The 16,712-nt window shown below is 47.6% G+C and overlaps 3 protein-coding genes across 3 annotated transcripts; 2 read left to right on the forward strand and 1 right to left on the reverse strand.

Annotated features, from left to right (window-relative positions):
* The first annotated feature begins 3,450 nt into the window (after positions 1-3,450).
* Positions 3,451-4,851, forward strand: LOC136549011 (glucan endo-1,3-beta-glucosidase 13-like). Its single transcript, XM_066540330.1, has 3 exons — positions 3,451-3,549; positions 3,637-4,380; positions 4,539-4,851. The coding sequence occupies exons 1-3, from the start codon at positions 3,480-3,482 to the stop codon at positions 4,688-4,690; spliced, it is 966 nt and encodes a 321-aa protein (XP_066396427.1). The 5' UTR covers positions 3,451-3,479; the 3' UTR covers positions 4,691-4,851.
* A 2,670-nt stretch (positions 4,852-7,521) lies between these two features.
* On the forward strand, positions 7,522-8,679 carry LOC136549012 (cysteine-rich receptor-like protein kinase 6). The gene is made up of 4 exons (XM_066540332.1): positions 7,522-7,682; positions 7,762-7,953; positions 8,043-8,461; positions 8,672-8,679. The coding sequence occupies exons 1-4, from the start codon at positions 7,522-7,524 to the stop codon at positions 8,677-8,679; spliced, it is 780 nt and encodes a 259-aa protein (XP_066396429.1).
* A 939-nt stretch (positions 8,680-9,618) lies between these two features.
* Positions 9,619-13,152, reverse strand: LOC136552477 (cysteine-rich receptor-like protein kinase 6). Its single transcript, XM_066544049.1, has 6 exons — positions 12,860-13,152; positions 11,117-11,248; positions 10,885-11,024; positions 10,323-10,774; positions 10,086-10,221; positions 9,619-9,990 (listed from the first exon to the last, which is right to left on the reverse strand). Exons 1-6 carry the CDS (start codon positions 13,047-13,049, stop codon positions 9,724-9,726), a joined length of 1,317 nt encoding a protein of 438 aa, XP_066400146.1. The 5' UTR covers positions 13,050-13,152; the 3' UTR covers positions 9,619-9,723.
* Between the last annotated feature and the right edge of the window lie 3,560 nt (positions 13,153-16,712).

Here is a 16,712-nt window from a genome sequence, read left to right on the forward strand (position 1 = left end):
CACCCCCTGTCGATCTTCACCGGTCGCCTGGTCGAGGAGGCACCGGACGTGTGGAGATACGGGCCCATCAGGAAGGAGCAGAAGAGGCTCGACGACCTTCTCAACGCTATCACGACTATGAAGAGCCATGGTCTTCATAGGACCGATGTCATCGGAGGATACCACGTCAGGAGGCTAGCGCCGCTGATGGCGCGTGCTCTTTTGATGTACAAGATGATGCTGGATTCCTCGCCCAAAGGGATGGTGATGGTCGCCGGTGAGGCCCTCAGCGTTGGCAAAATGGCACAACGCATCAAGGAGGCAATGGAGTGCCCAGTGGATCCATCGGTGGATCTCGCCCTAGTGTACCCATTCCTGGGGCATCCTACGATGCAGTCGGACGCGGGTTTCTTTGAACTGGTAAGCCTTGTTAGAGTTTCTTTCTTTGGCCGACCCTCCTCTGTTCTTAGATTCTAAGCACCGGATTTTTAGCCTGGCCTCATCACCCGAGAGTCTGACCTGCCACTGCCAAGAGGACGCAGCGCAGGAGGGCAGCGAACCATGCCGCGGCTGAGGGTTGCGAAGGCGGAGAAGGAGAAGGAGCAGAAGAAGGCGAAGAAAGAGCGAGTGAAGCTCCATCGTGGAAAGCGCTGACAAGGCTCGGAGGAGAGCAACGGCGATGAGGAGGAGGAAAGAGAAGGAGGACGAGCCCGACCCCAACATCCCATGTGGCACGCTTGCGCGTGAGGATGAGCAGGCTGACACAGGGCAGGCCAACCTGACCCCGATTCCGTAGCATGCCCCGGCGCAAACCAAAGAGGATGCGCCTCCAAGATCGGCGGGGCAAGTCCGCCCCGTTTCGACTGATCCCACCGGGGGATCAAAGCGGCCAATTGCCGATGTGGCAGAGTCAGAGTCAAGCGACCAGCCCTCGAAATATTCTCGGATAATGGCGTCAAGGTGAGTTAGCGACTTCTTCGCCCTTTCGTTGCGTTCTCGGATTTCGTCGTGTGACGTTGGTGCTTTTCACCGGACCGGCCCTAGCAGCTTCCTAACGTTGGCGCCATAGAAGATCCTGCCGCATCGGCCAATTCCCCAGGAGACGGCTGGCGTGGTGCCGGGGGCGCACCGTGATGGCGCTGAGGCAGACACGCCGCTGTCTGAGGAAGCGGGGGAGGTGGAGGTGCCGATTGTGCATCACAATGAGGTGCATTAGGACCTTTATGGTTGTGTTATGGCCTACCCTTGGTACTCACAGGAGGCACTCATGTTTGCCCTGGTTTACCTACTGAAGAACAAGGCTGAGGGACTTTGCTTTGTTCAGATGACAGAGGCTCATATGATCCTGTGGCTTAGGACCTACCTAAGCACAACCTACTTTGCTTAGATGCATATGAGTTGGCCTCTCCACTTTTGCATATAGCCATGCTATCTGTCTTATGCTGTAGGAAGTATTTTGATGTGTAGCACTGACCTCATCTGGTGCTACAAAGAACCATTTGCCGCCTGACCAAGGCTGCACCTAGTTTTGTATAGCATAGGAGCCATGGTGATGGATGTGAGGCTGTGTTGATATGTGTGGTGTAGACATTAACAATGGGTGATGGATTGTCACTTAGTTGATCTGAGCCCTAAAATACCTTGGATTGTCATTTAGTTGATCTAAGCCCTAAAATACCTTGGATTGTTACTTAGTTGATCTGAGACATTTCAGATGCTGTTATTGTTCTTGTTATTCTTATTGTTGGAGTTCCTATTTAGTCGATGATGCAAACTATATCAATCTGAGGTGGCTTGTGGGTATTCTTTATGTTGATGCTTTTATTGTCTTCTTGTGTTTTCTCATATCTGTCATCAAACCGTGCGATACGTCAATTCCCAAGCAACTGTTGTAGGCATGCCTACCGGATGGCTAGGATAGACGTGTCGCACGCTTCCATGGCAGCCATGAACTTGCCTCAGCAATTTGTGTTCTTATTTGCCACCTAGGATGATTGCAGTTAGCTTGCAAGATGATCATAAGTTAGTTTATAGTTAGCTGAGTCCTGCATTTTTTGTGCCTATGATGTCAACCATTTTTTTGACTGAGGCTGATACAACTGTGAGATCCTTTTTATGCCTATGAAGATAACCGTGCCAGTTTGAGTAATGAATTATGCACACTGATGACCTTGAACTTGTGAGGTACTGGAGCATTATTTCTTCTATCTTCTACTTATGCTTCTCATGGCTGTCATCAAACCATGAGAGACATCCATGCCCAAGCAACAGCTGGGCGGTTGTGATGATCTAATGACTGAGCTGGACGTCTCTCATGGTTTCATGCCTGTCATGATCTTGGTTTTCTACTATCTGCTTGAGGTTTGTTGATGTCTATGTTTCTTAAGCACCAAGTTCAAGGTCAAATGAAAAGGACAATTAAATCTGAGGCAAATCGATTGAACTAACCCTTATCTTATCAACATCTTATACTTACTTTTATGTGTTTTTTAAGGGGCACATGGCTTGGTATGTTGTGTACCGTGGCAAGGTTCCTGGGGTATATGCAACCTGGGCTAGATGCAATGCCTAGGTAACTGATTTTAAAAACAACAGCTACAAGAGCTTCCCTACCAAAGAAGAGGCAGAAGCATCATACTTGGAGTTCATGGGTTGTGAAGATGACAAAGTTTTTGTCAAGCCTCCATCAAAGGTGGCCAGGAACACACCGATGTTATTTGTTGTGGCTGTGGTGTAGACTTTTTTCTTGCTGGTGCTCCTGTGGTTCGTTCTTGCTCGTTGCTACAACTGTCTGTGATGCTCAAAATAGTGTCGTGCAAACTTGTAATGACAAAGACCTTATGAGGTATTGTGACCCTAATATTGTTAACTATTATATGCCAGGACTGTTGTATGGTTCAAATTTATCATTAGATGCTCCAAGATCATTGTCGATGAAAAGGCACAATGAACTGAGGCAAACAAATTCTCTGTCTTGCTTGTTTTCCTGAGAAGTGTGGTAACCTCACTAAAACCATACCTTGGTGCCCAGACCTGTTGCTGTTCGGCAAACCAAACAAAGCTAGGGGCACAACTTCATACCACTTAACGCTCCATGCTGGCAACCAAACGAGAAGGAAGTCCTCCAGTACGTAAGCCTCGAGTACAACCAAACACAGGAGGGCAGTGGCGAAGCCAGCTCAAAACTAAGCCTGGTGCACTCTCTATTAAATATCAAGGAATCTATACAATTACAAAGGAAATGCATTGAAAAGATGAGGTAGACATTAGTAATTTTTGGTTTTACCGTGGTGCACGTGTATCAAGGAAAGCCAACGTGGCTTCACCCTTGTAGGAGGGTGAACGGTGTCAGCTGGGCTAGGAAGAGCCTGGAGGGCCTTCATCCGGGATGAACGAGCTCTTAAATTGCACGCACCTTTTAGTTGCTCAGCATGTCTCGCCCTGTCGACTCCTCGCCAGTACTGAGACCACTGAACAGTGAGGACTGAGGACTGAGGAGCATGGCCCTGGCTCGTCTCTTCGTCGTCCTCCTCGGCATCGCATTGGTTCTGCTCCCCTTCTCCCCTGCAGGTAACCGCGTTCGGCTCAGACTGCTGTTTATTTTCCAGGTCCAATCGCTAGTGAACACTGTTGTTCATTGTGTACAATACAATGTAGATGCCGGCGTGGTGGGCGTGAGCTACGGCCGGTTGGGGAATGACCTGCCGGACACGGCTTCGGTGTTAAAGCTGCTGCAGAAGAGCGGCATCACCTCGGTGAGGCTTTACGACGCCAACTCCAAGGCGCTCAAGGCCCTGGCCAACACCGGAATCACGGTGATGGTAATGCTACCCAACGACAACCTCGCCGCCGCGGCCGCGGACCCGTCGAGCGCGCGGCGGTGGGTGCGGAGAAACGTGGCGGCGTACTACCCCGCCACGCGGATCCACGGCGTGGCCTTCCGCCGGCCAACTGCAACGCGGCGTCAGGCGTCTGGAGCGGGCTGGGGACGACGCGGCTTCGGTAGCCAACGCGCAAGCGTACAACAACTACCTCATCAACCGCGTGGTGTCCGGCGACAGAACCAGAAGGGCGACGGAGCGGACGACATCGAGCAGCACTTCGGCCTGTTCTACCCGAACCAGACGAAGGTGTACGAGTTCGACTTCCGGGGCGGCGCGCTGGCGAGCTGGTGCGTGGCGAACGCGGCCGTCGGGGACTCGCGGCTGCTGGAAGCGCTGAACTACGCGTGTGCCAACGGCGCGGACTGCAGCGCCATCCAGCCCGGCGGATCGTGCTTTGAGCCCGACACCGTGGTCGCCCACGCCTCGTACGCGTTCAACAGCTACTACCAGCGCAACGGCCGTGCCGACGGGACGTGCGACTTCGCCGGCGCCGCCTCCGTCGTCTACCACGCACCAAGTGAGTCCACGCTTGTTTCTTTGCTCGCATTATTATTTTCTCGCTGTGCCTCCAGCTGTTCCTCACTTCTGAAAGTCTGAAACATGTCCCACGTGGGGGATCCAGACATCCAGTTAACTGTAATCTCACTGTTTTTTTGGTTCTGTGTTTACCTTCAGAGATTGGAAACCGCGTCCTACCGTCGAACGCTTGGATTATGGTTCCTAAGGATACACTGCAATCTGATGCTCAATACTGTAACTTTCAAGAAAAGTTCAGTTTGACCTTCGATTGCACTAGTAGAAATGTAGTAGAAAAGTGTAAAAGCTAGGCATCTGCACATCAGAATAACAGATGCATTTGCTTGCTTTGCTTTGCGGATACTCATGAATCATGGTTCCCTATTTTCCTGAGGTGAGGTGGATCTCCTGCTAGCTTTGGAACCGGCTTTATCGTACACTGTAGCTAGACTTTAATAAGAAGCTGGTTCTATCTTTATTCTGTAACACCTGTTCGGCTGATGGTTTTTGCAGCTGATAAACCAGGCTACGGCTATTTTATTAGAGAAAAACGCTGTATAAGTGGCCGATAAGCCGCGACGCTTGTTTTTTCTTCACTGGCCTCGGCCTTCCCCTGCGCTATAGTAAAGAGTTAACAAAAAAAAAAGCCTTACTAAAGAGTCAACAAAAATGCCGTACCAAACGTGCCCTTGGGGTTAACAAAAAAAAATGCAGCATGCAGCATGCAGCATGCTTCATCATCTCGAAATTCGAAGCATGCTCATCAAAATAGTTCCGTCGCACTGGCCGCACTCGCCTAGGCCCGGCCCTGACCACAACACAACTATACGAACGGTGATATTAAAGACATCGTGCTTGGTGGACTGGAAGGCCGGGTATACACTACAGCCTATTCGTGCGACCCAGCTAATTAACGGACGACCGCTGGTCTAGAATCAGCGGTCAATCCCACGACCACCTGACTTTCCTTTAAAAAATATATATATATTCACAATTTTTTTAGGAAAATTACAAAGTTATATGCCTAAATCAGTGAACCACAATTCCATATAGGCCCCGCGAATTTTCTTTGTGGAAAAAATTATTTCCACAACTTTTTTTAAAAAAATTACAAAGTTTTGATAATTACACAGTACAACGTAGACGTCCACAACACGCACGCATACTCATCCCTATGAACACACGTACGCAAATCCTACCCTAATGTGCACCCCCGAAGGACCTTGACGACAGATCTTGAAATTCACGAAGTCACCACAGACGTCTCGATGTCGACGGGACGTCGTCTATCACTGAAAGTATAGCGCCGTTAAATCCTGAATAAATCCAGGAAAATACTGAGCATCCGTATCAAGTTGAGGACTTAAACCCGGGTGGACAGGTTCCACCACAAGAAATCCCAACCAACTGATCTATGATTAGTTCGTAAATTTTTTTTACTAAGTTATACAAATAACTTTTATGTATAACTTTATGCAGACAAAACTTATCACCATATTTTCTTAAAAAGTTGCAAAGTTATACACAGAACTTTTATGTATAATATTTTTGCAAAAACATAACTTATGGGCTTAGTTTCATAAAAAGTTACAAAATTATACACATAAACTGTATACATTCTTCCGAAACAAAACTTGTCACCATAATTTTATAATAACTTTTTCAATATGTTTTTAAATATAATAAATTTCACAAATAACATAACTTGTACGCATAAGCTTTTGTTATCTAACATTTTTATGTAACTTATTCTAGACAAACATGTAAATCTAAAAAAATATGTTTATAATATAGGCAACAAAAATTGATAGACAACTATAAAAAAGGGCTATTGTGTTCTTGTCCCTATTTTAAACCTCAATTGTGATTTTACTCCCATTTTCTTTCACTTTGTGTTTTTACCCCTGCTTTTTTAAAACGAAGGTTCAGTTTACCCCTACTCCGTGAACAGCAGGTAACGGTATTAAAAAAGTTGACAGATGACAAGGTTGTCCTTCCGAATATTACGTTTTTACCCCTATTTCAAACCCTAATTATGATTTTACCCCCACTTTCTTTCACTTTTTGTTTTTACCCCTACTTTTCCAAAATAAAGGCTCCGTTTACCCCAATTCTTAACTCAGTTATCTACATTCGGATCAAAGCAATTAAAATTTAACAAAAGCCCTAGTGAAAAGATAAACTTATCCATTATCTCTCGGTCGTCTCTCTCAGGGTCGTCCCTCTCAACGCTAGCAGGCAGCGGACGGCTGGGTGTGGCGGCGGTGGCGGCGGAAGGGTAGCGTCGGGCCGTCGGGCGGGCGCGTGCGGCCAGGCGGAGGAAGCGGCGCGGGCGCGCGCGGCTTAGCCTGACGTGGGCGCGCAGCCAGGCACGTGGCTCTGCTTGGCGCGGGCGCGGGCGGCTTGGCCAGCGTCGTGAGCGTGCGTCTCGTGAAAGCAGCCGACCATGGAGGGTCTCGTGAAAGCGCGTCTCGTGAATCTAAAAAATATGTTTATAATATAGGCAACAAAAATTGATAGACAACTATAAAAACACTAACAAAATATAAATATAAAATAAAAAGGGAAAATAGAAAAGCAAAAAAAAACTATAATTAATACGCTAATACGCTAGCGGATGGTTCGCGAACACAATGCCGAAAGGATTAAAAAAAAAGAAAAATGAGCCCTACAGAACTGCATGCGCTTGTTTCGAGCAGATGGCCCACCTCATATTGGACGGCCGATTTCGTTGGTTGCGAGCCAAACGATCGCCCAACTGGAATTGGGCTATCCATCGGCGATATGCAAGTTACTGCCATTTTTTTCTCTTGTTCCACGCATGGTTCAACGTAGACGCTGTGGCCACTGCCTGGTGGTGGCCGAGGGTCCGCAGCCAGTTTGTTTGGCTGTGGCGCTTGTCGTAAACGATCGTAAATTTTTAGTTGAAATAGTATTTTTTTCTCATACAAACCAGCCAACAATATTTCTTCACGAACTAGCAACGATATGAACCAGCCAACCGAATGGGCTCATCTTCGTCCAAGCCCGCAAGATCGAACGTGCCCGAGACCCGCGTCGTTGTCCAAGTCACATCCGCGCGCGGAGCATTTTTGACACGTCCAAGTCCTGAAGTCCACCACTGGACACGAACTATGACGAAATGGCAAAAGGCGTGTCGTCGTCCCCTTACCGAGGTGGTTTCATGGTAAAGCAAAAGTACTGGCCTCCTCTACTGCAGGTGCAGGGGACGACGCTACTTGGCAGTCGCTATGTCACCCTCGCCGCCGCCGTCGTCGTTTGCATCGCCGCGGTGCCCCCACCGTCCGCGGCGACGACCCTGCCGCATTTCTGTGACGTTGGCTATCACTACGCGGCCAACGGCACGTTCCACGTGAACCAGCGCGTGCCGCGGCGACATCATCAACGCCTCCGCTTGCGCCGCCTGCGTCGCGGAGGCATTCCGGGACGCGCAGCGGGTCTGCCCGCTGGACACGGGCGCCACCGTCTACCGCGACGCCTGCGTCCTCCGCTTCGCCAGCTCCCGGTTCGTCGACTTTCTGAGACAGGACCAGTGGCTCGTCTCGGAATTGACGTAAGTATATATATGGACTACGAACCCCAAGCTTGCATTTTTGTAGGTACGTGTGCCTTACAGACTTACGAATTTGTTACTGCAACAAGTCCTGTGATCGACATGGTCCTGGGGAACGTCAACGCCCCGGATGCATGGTTCAGCGCCGCCGTCACCGGGATCTTGAGCGCCTTGGTCGACCGCGCGGCGGTGGCGAGCAATTCGACGAGGAAGTACTTCGCCACGGCGGAGATGGACTTCGACCCCAAGATCTACGGGCTAGCGCAGTGCACGCCGGATCTGACACCAGGGCAGTGCCGGGGCTGCCTCGAGCGCCTTTTGGTAAGGACGACGAACGAGTTCCTAATAAGCCGGCGGCCCCTGGTGAACAACGCCTTACTGGTGTGGTGCCAGCTTCGGTACAGCGTGTCGCCGGTCTACGAGGGCCAGGCGATGCTGCAGCTCCCCGCGCCACCAGAGCCACCAACTCAGGGCACGCTCGCGCCTCCTATTTCAGAGTCCGGAGCAGGTAGGAGTAGGGCACTCAAATTCATGTTGATCTGTGGCTCCGTTCGGCTTACCCCATATTCGGCTGTTCGGCTTGTTTTTTTAGCCGGAACAGTGTTTTTCTCTCACAACAATTCAGCCAGAACAGTGTTTTTCAGTCAGTTTCAGCCAAGATTCAGCAAGCCGAACGAGGCACATAACATTTCTTTCAATCATCACTTTTACTGTGCAGCTAAGTAGCAACCGCAGCAATTTTTAAATGTTGTCAAAATCACCACCAATAAATCTACTCCTGAATTCTTCACAATTATATAAGCAAGTTCAATGTTGTACATGTTTGATGTATGCAGGGACAAAAAGGAGTAGAGGAGGAATTATTTCTGTTGCCGTCGCCTGTTCCGTTCTGTTGGTGTTGATTCTTTCAGTTTTTTTCTTGGTTCGCCACAGGCGAAGGATTAAAGCATTTATAGGGCTATTACATATTCTAAGACTGTCCCTAGGTATTTGCCTCGAACCACTTAGCCATAGGGGCAAAATGGTCCATAATGGATTCCATGCATCGGACGGCCACAGGTCCTTCATGAAGTCCTTCGTCTCAATGCAAGCTCCCCGATGACGCCACATGCCATCCCGTGATCCTGTCTAGGGTTTTGAGGCCCAAATCCAGCAAACATGCCGTTCACGGTTTTGAGGCCCAAACCGCCAAACCCACTTGGAGTCGCGTAGACGCTATGCCTTCTTCATGATGTTGACGCATGTCCCACTCGTCCTCGACCGTCTGATCATCAAGTGCTTGCGCACTGGCCTTGACTTGGTCCGATCGTCGTGTTGACTTCGGTCAACACCGTCTCCGTTACCATCTTTGCATGTACACTCAACTTGTTGACGTACGTGTCCAAGTGCTTAGCCGTCCACGGTCCATTCTCCGGCCCTTGGTCCCTCGGTCCAAGCCTTCGCGTCAGCCCTTCACCGCTCCCGGTCCATCGCGCACGGACTCCTCCGTTGACCTTGTCACCTGCGCATTACAAGCCAAGAGACATATTGCATACACATCTCACGCCATGGTTAGTCTCACGCACACTTAACTAAAGCTCTGATCAACTCTTAATCACTCATCACTTATACATGGGCACGTATCAACTATGTGTTCGCACATTTTCTAGTAGGTGTATGCAAAATTTCAGGTTGAATCAAAGCTTACGCGGCTTATTAGTTCATATCTTACATTTTGGTAATAGGGTAACGGTACATATATGTTCCCAATTGTGGACTCCCATGGCCAGGCTAACCACTCAATGACACTGTCGACACGGCTGTGTTGGCGTTGTTGTTCCTGGCGAAGAATCCCGGCTTGGATGGAGCCTGGAGGGTGACCGTGTCGCTGCCGAGCATCATCACGACCGACGACATTACCGGCCGGGCCGCAGGGTCTGCCTGGACGCACAGCAGGCCGATGTGTACGCACCTCAGCACGTCGCCCTCCGGGAAACTGCCGCCCATGCTCGGTTCGACCAACTCCGCCACCGTCCCGGCCTCCCAGTGTATCCATACCTGCTCATGGATGGATTTGTTGCGTGATGAGCCAGCAAGCTGCAATGCAACTTACGGACCGGAGCTGTATTCTTCGGTGTAGATATTGTACTTACTGTGGTCAAGAGATTACAGCCGTCGTTATTGTTCTTCCGACCCGTTACGATTTCCAGCAGCATGACACCAAAGCTAAACGCGTCCGACTTCACGGAGTAGGTCCCCCGCATCATGTACTCGGGTGCCATGTACCCACTGAAATAAACGAGGAAATCAAAGCAAAAGCTCATGCAGTTATTCAGATGAATACTGAACTTGAAGCAGTTAATGGAGCTGTTGTGTTTTTCAGTACTGACTAGGTGCCGACGACGCGGCTGGTGACGGCCTGCGTCTGGTCTTGGACAAAGATCCTGGCCAGGCCGAAGTCTGAGATCTTGGGGCTCATGTTCTCGTCGAGCAGGATGTTGCTGGCCTTGAGATCACGGTGCACCACTTTGAGCTGGGAGTCCTCGTGGAGGTACTGCAGTCCCCGAGCGATGCCGTTTATGATCTTGTACCTCTGCCCCCAGCTAAGCTGCTGCTCACTTTTATCAGTACCGAAGAGTATCAGGTCGAGACTCCGGTTGGGGACGAACTCGTACACGAGCAGCCGTTCTTGCTGCTCCAGGCACACGCCGATGAGCCTGACGAGGTTCCTGTGCTTCAGCTTGGCCACCAGCGCGAGCTCGTTCTTCAGCTCCTCCACTCCCTGCGATGAGCTGCTAGACAGACGCTTCACCGCTATCTCGTCGCCGTCCGGGAGGACACCCTAAACGTGTCGAAACTCGAAAGCAAACATACATTAGGTGCAATGTTTCATGTTCTTTTTTTCTTTTCAATTCAATTCAGAATCATATGGTACGTGTTTGTCAGTGCTACCTTGTACACAGCACCAAAGCCGCCTTCGCCAAGCTTGTTGCTCTCATCGAAATCCCCTGTGGCGGCCCGTAGGGTGGAGACGTCCATCATCATGGAGTCCACCATTTCGGTGTCCTCTGCTTCAGTGTAATACATGGGCTCTGTTCAAGTATGGATTGGATGAGTCATTTGTTTTCATATCCTTCGAAGCGTGTTTAACGCTGTGCAAACAGATAATGTTGAAGCAGCATACTTTGGTGTTTGGCCTGTCCAATTAGTAGCCGCCGCCGCCTCCGCAAACAGAGGCAGGCGACAAGGTTCAAGGCGGCTAGAGTTGGTAGCACAACTGCAAGAACCACCCAAGGCACACGGTGCTTTCGTCCCCCTGTGAACTAGCAAATGTGTTAGCAAACATCACGGCGGCAAATGTGTGTCACAGCTTAGATATCATCAGAAATGGCACTTTCTTGGAAGGAAAATTCAAGGGGAAATGTAGAATGGCATTTAGCTCCATTTGTTGGTTCATGGAAATAAATAAACCAAAACTCAGGTGTTCTATATATAATATAGGCGCTTCCAAAGCATGACTAGCTTTCCAAAGAAAAAAAAATGCATTCGCTAGTTGCTACTCTCTCTTCCTTTTTTAAGTATCATCTAGATTTTTGTGCAGGGCAAACTTTCTTAAGTTTGACTAAATTTATAGAAAATATTAGTAACATTTGTATCTTCAAATAAGTGTATTATAAAAATATGTTCAATGATTAATCTATAGGATACATATTACGCACCATAAATATCAGTTATCTCCTGTATATATTCAATCTTAAATACGTTTGATACCTCGATATGTGAGAACGACACTTAAAAATGGACCGATGGAGTATATGTATAGCGGCTTTTGCATCCTTGTACATACAAAATTTTTTAAGTAAAGACGTGTGGGGAACCCTCCCCAAAAGGTTTTTTACTGTTCTTGATAGCGGGCTAAGGCACTTAGCGATCTCCCTCCTCAAACAGCTACTCCCTCTGTTTCATTTTATCTGGCGCAAGTTAGAATGACACGGTCTCCTATATTATACTTTGACCATTCATTTGCTTTATATTATATTATTTATGCTTATAAACTTATAATCATTGGATAGTATAATTTCTGACAAATCTAATCATATAAAGTTTGTATTATAATAGTTAAAAATTATTAGCTTAATTATTGGTTAAATTTTTAAAAGTTTGAATCTTGATATACGTGTGTGCCAGATAAATGGAACGGAGGTAGTAATAGCTTGCTAAATTAGGCTATGGCTGCTAATAGCGGTTAAATTGTACATACAAACAAATTGCTTGACCCCCTACAAACAGCTATATCCAAAGATAGCGGCAGCTATAGCGGGAGATTTAAAACATGTGGTTTCTTGCTAATTTGTTGCCTCTATTCCAAATTATAGTCCACTCTTGCTTTCTCCTTAGTCAGATTTCTCAACATCTAGGCCCTTTCAAATGTAGGAATTTCATAAGAATCAGTTTATTTCCACAGGAAAAATGACACAAAATAGGAAAGATTTCTGCATTCCAAAGGGGGCCCTAACCATGTCAAATTAGTTTCTTCAAACTATCAATGAAATATGTTTTGAAAGTGCATTTATCTAAACCTATAGATAGATATTAATGTACTCTTTTCTAAAACCTAGTCAAAGGAAAAAAAAAATTGACCTAAGACAAACTTAAAGTGAAGTATAATTTGGAAACAAAGGGAGTAGTACGTCTATGGTTCATTCTCTACTAACATTAATATCCTAGATAACATGGAGTCAACATTCAAATTGTTAATCATCCCAAACATCCCAAACCCCTTTTAGATTTTTCGCCAAAAGTAGTTGGACAATATTAATGCCTAATTTTCAAGCTACTCGACCATTAAACTTGGGCGTCAAAGTGTTTGGGCGTGTGTTATGTGTCAAACAAAAAGACCAAAGGATGGCTTTCATGACGCACTCACCTTCTCCGGCGGCCGTCGGCTGCAGAGCCGGCGCCAGCGCCGGCGCTCTAGAGCTTGGTGGTGCCAGCCGCACCATCGCCCGTCCGTTGTAGAAGGGCGCGGTCTCGTACCGGTAGGTGCAATCAACCCCAAGCACCCTGCCTCCGATACTGCCATTGAACTTGAACGCCTCCAGGGTAGCCTCTACCATCCTATCGAGGCACTTGTGGCACTGCGCCGGTGTCTGGTCCGGCGTGCACTGAGCCACGCTGTACACCTTGGGGATCGTCTCCTGGTTGAAGTCGGCCTCCCCGGTTGCGAACCGCCGGGAGCTGTTCGCGGCGTATTCGACGGTGGCGTTGATGAGGTCGGCCAGGAGGCTCTTGAAGCGGGCCGCGTCCGCCGAGGTGACGTTTCCGTTGTTGGTTACGACGTACGTGTTCATCATCGGGCCAGTGTCGTCGTTGGGTAGAGTGTGGACGTCGGAGTAGTGCACCATACAAGGGTCGTAGTAGATGCTAGCGCCCTTATCGTAGGTGCAATAGTTGGGTACCTCTTGGAAGCCCTGGGTCAGGCACTTGAAGCATGTCGAGGCGTTGACGTCGCCGCGGCAGAGCCCCATGGCCCAGAGCTGCTCCGGGATTGTTCCGACGACGGCGGTGGCGAAGAGGTCGGGGGACGAGGAGGCGTTCTTGGGAAGGGTGGCCGTGACGAAGTCGAGATGATCCTGGTATAGTGGTATGTGCTGTTAGCCACGAAGTTGCTGCTTGAGCCGCACACACACCACGGGTAACCCGCAGCGCGGCGGGCTAGAAAGCCTCTACAGTGAAAATTTTAAATTAAACCCAGTGACCCTATAGGGATACGTTGCGGATCCCTCTCACTGAAAATCTTTCTGGACTCCCATGGTTGGCTAGCCCTTCACTGACACCGTCGATGCGGCTGTGTTGGCGCGTTGTTGGTCCTGGCGAAGAACCCTGGCTTGGATGGCGACTGGAGACTGAAGGTGTCGCTGCCGAGCATGATTACCCACCAACGCGAGCTCGTTCTTCAGCTCCTCCACGTCTAGCGACGATAACGAGGCCGTTCGGATAATCGGGCAGATGAACAGATATAGGAGTCACTGAGGCTACGTTTAGTTCCCAAATTTTTTTGGGTTTTGCAACTGTAGCACTTTCGTTTGTATTTGTCAATTAGTGTCTAATCATAGATTAATTAGGTTCGAAAGTTTCGTCTCGCGATTTCTCACCCAATTGTGTAATTAGTTTTTTTTTCGTCTACATTTAATATTCTATGCATGCGTCCAAAAATTTGATGTGACGGGCAAAAACCAAAATTTTTTTTGAACTAAACGTCGCCTGAGTTGCAATCGAAGCGAATACGGAGAGACCGTGCGGATGGTGGGCATTCGGGGATTCGACAGAAAGAAGGTTTGGACTAAGAATTGTGTGTCTAATAATTGGCTAAAGTCTTGAAATTATATATGGGCCCTTACAAATTGGAGACCCAGTTCCGTCGCACTGGCTGCACTCCCCTAGGCCCGGCCCTGACCACAACACAACTATACGAACGGTGATATGACATCGTGCTTGGTGGACTGGAAGGCCGGGTATACACTATAGCCTATTCGTGCGACCCAGCTAATTAACGGACGACCGCTGGTCTAGAATCAGCGGTCAATCCCACGACCACCTGACTTTCCTTTAAAATATATATATATATATTCACAATTTTTTTAGGAAAATTACAAAGTTATATGCCTAAATCAGTGAACCACAATTCCATATAGGCCCCGCGAATTTTCTTTGTGGAAAAAATTATTTCAACAACTTTTTTTAAAAAAATTACAAAGTTTTGATAATTACACAGTACAACGTAGACGTCCACAACACGCACGCATACTCATCCCTGTGAACACACGTACGCAAATCCTACCCTAATGTGCACCCCCGAAGGACCTTGACGACAGATCTTGAAATTCACGAAGTCACCACAGACGTCTCGATGTCGACGGGACGTCGTCTATCACTGAAAGTATAGCGCCGTTAAATCCTGAAATAAATCCAGGAAAATATGAGCATCCGTATCAAGTTGAGGACTTAAACCCGGGTGGACAGGTTCCACCACAAGAAATCCAACCAACTGATCTATGATTAGTTCGTAAATTTTTTTTACTAAGTTATATAAATAACTTTTATGTATAACTTTATGCAGACAAAACTTATCACCATATTTTCTTAAAAAGTTGCAAAGTTATACACAGAACTTTTATGTATAATATTTTGCAAAAACATAACTTATGGGCTTAGTTTCATAAAAAGTTACAAAATTATACACATAAACTGTATACATTCTTCCGAAACAAAACTTGTCACCATAATTTTATAATAACTTTTTCAATATGTTTTTAAATATAATAAATTTCACAAATAACATAACTTGTACGCATAAGCTTTTGTTATCTAACATTTTTTATGTAACTTATTCTAGACAAACATGTAAATCTAAAAAAATATGTTTATAATATAGGCAACAAAAATTGATAGACAACTATAAAAAAGGGCTATTGTGTTCTTGTCCCTATTTTAAACCTCAATTGTGATTTTACTCCCATTTTCTTTCACTTTGTGTTTTTACCCCTGCTTTTTTAAAACGAAGGTTCAGTTTACCCCTACTCCGTGAACATCAGTTAACGTGGTTAACAAGTGACCAGATGACAAGGTTGTCCTTCCGAAGATTACGTTTTTACCCCTATTTCAAACCCTAATTATGAGTTTACCCCCACTTTCTTTCACTTTTGTTTTTACCCTACTTTTCCAAAATAAAAGGCTCCGTTTACCCCAATTCTTAACTCAGTTATCTACATTCGGATCAAAGCAATTAAAATTTAAGCAAAAGCCTGTGAAAAGATAACTTATCCATTATCTCTCGGTCGTCTCTCTCAGGGTCGTCCCTCTCAACGCTAGCAGGCAGCGGACGGCTGGGTGTGGCGGCGGTGGCGGCGGAAGGGTAGCGTCGGCCGTCGGGCGGGCCGCGTGCGGCCAGGCGGAAGGAAGCGGCGCGGGCGCGCGCGGCTTAGCCTGACGTGGGCGCGCAGCCAGGCACGTGGCTCTGCTTGGCGCGGGCGCGCGGCGGCTTGGCCGGCGTCGTGAGCGTGCGTCTCGTGAAAGCAGCCGACCATGGAGGTCTCGTGAAAGCGCGTCTCGTGAATCTAAAAAATATGTTTATAATATAGGCAACAAAAATTGATAGACAACTATAAAAACACTAACAAAATATAAATATAAAATAAAAAGGGAAAATAGAAAAGCAAAAAAAAACTATAATTAATACGCTAATACGCTAGCGGATGGTTCGCGAACACAATGCCGAAAGGATTAAAAAAAAAGAAAAATGAGCCCTACAGAACTGCATGCGCTTGTTTCGAGCAGATGGCCCACCTCATATTGGACGGCCGATTTCGTTGGTTGCGAGCCAAACGATCGCCCAACTGGAATTGGGCTATCCATTCGGCGATATGCAAGTTACTGCCATCTTTTTCTCTTGTTCCACGCATAGGTTCAACGTAGACGCTGTGGCCACTGCCTGGTGGTGGCCGAGGGTCCGCAGCCAGTTTGTTTGGCTGTGGCTTGTCGTAAACGATCGTAAATTTTTAGTTGAAATAGTATTTTTTCTCTCATATAAATCAGCCTAACAGTATTTCTTCACGAACTAGCAACGATATGAACCAGCCAACCGAACATGGGCTGCATCTTCGTCCAAGCCCGCAAGATCGAACGTGCCCGAGACCCGCGTCGTTGTCCAAGTCACATCCGCGCGCGGAGCATTTTTGACTACGTCCAAGTCCTGAAGTCCACCACTGGACACGAACTAT

Source organism: Miscanthus floridulus, chromosome 4 (assembly GCF_019320115.1).
Source record: "Miscanthus floridulus cultivar M001 chromosome 4, ASM1932011v1, whole genome shotgun sequence".
NCBI lineage: Eukaryota > Viridiplantae > Streptophyta > Magnoliopsida > Poales > Poaceae > Miscanthus > Miscanthus floridulus.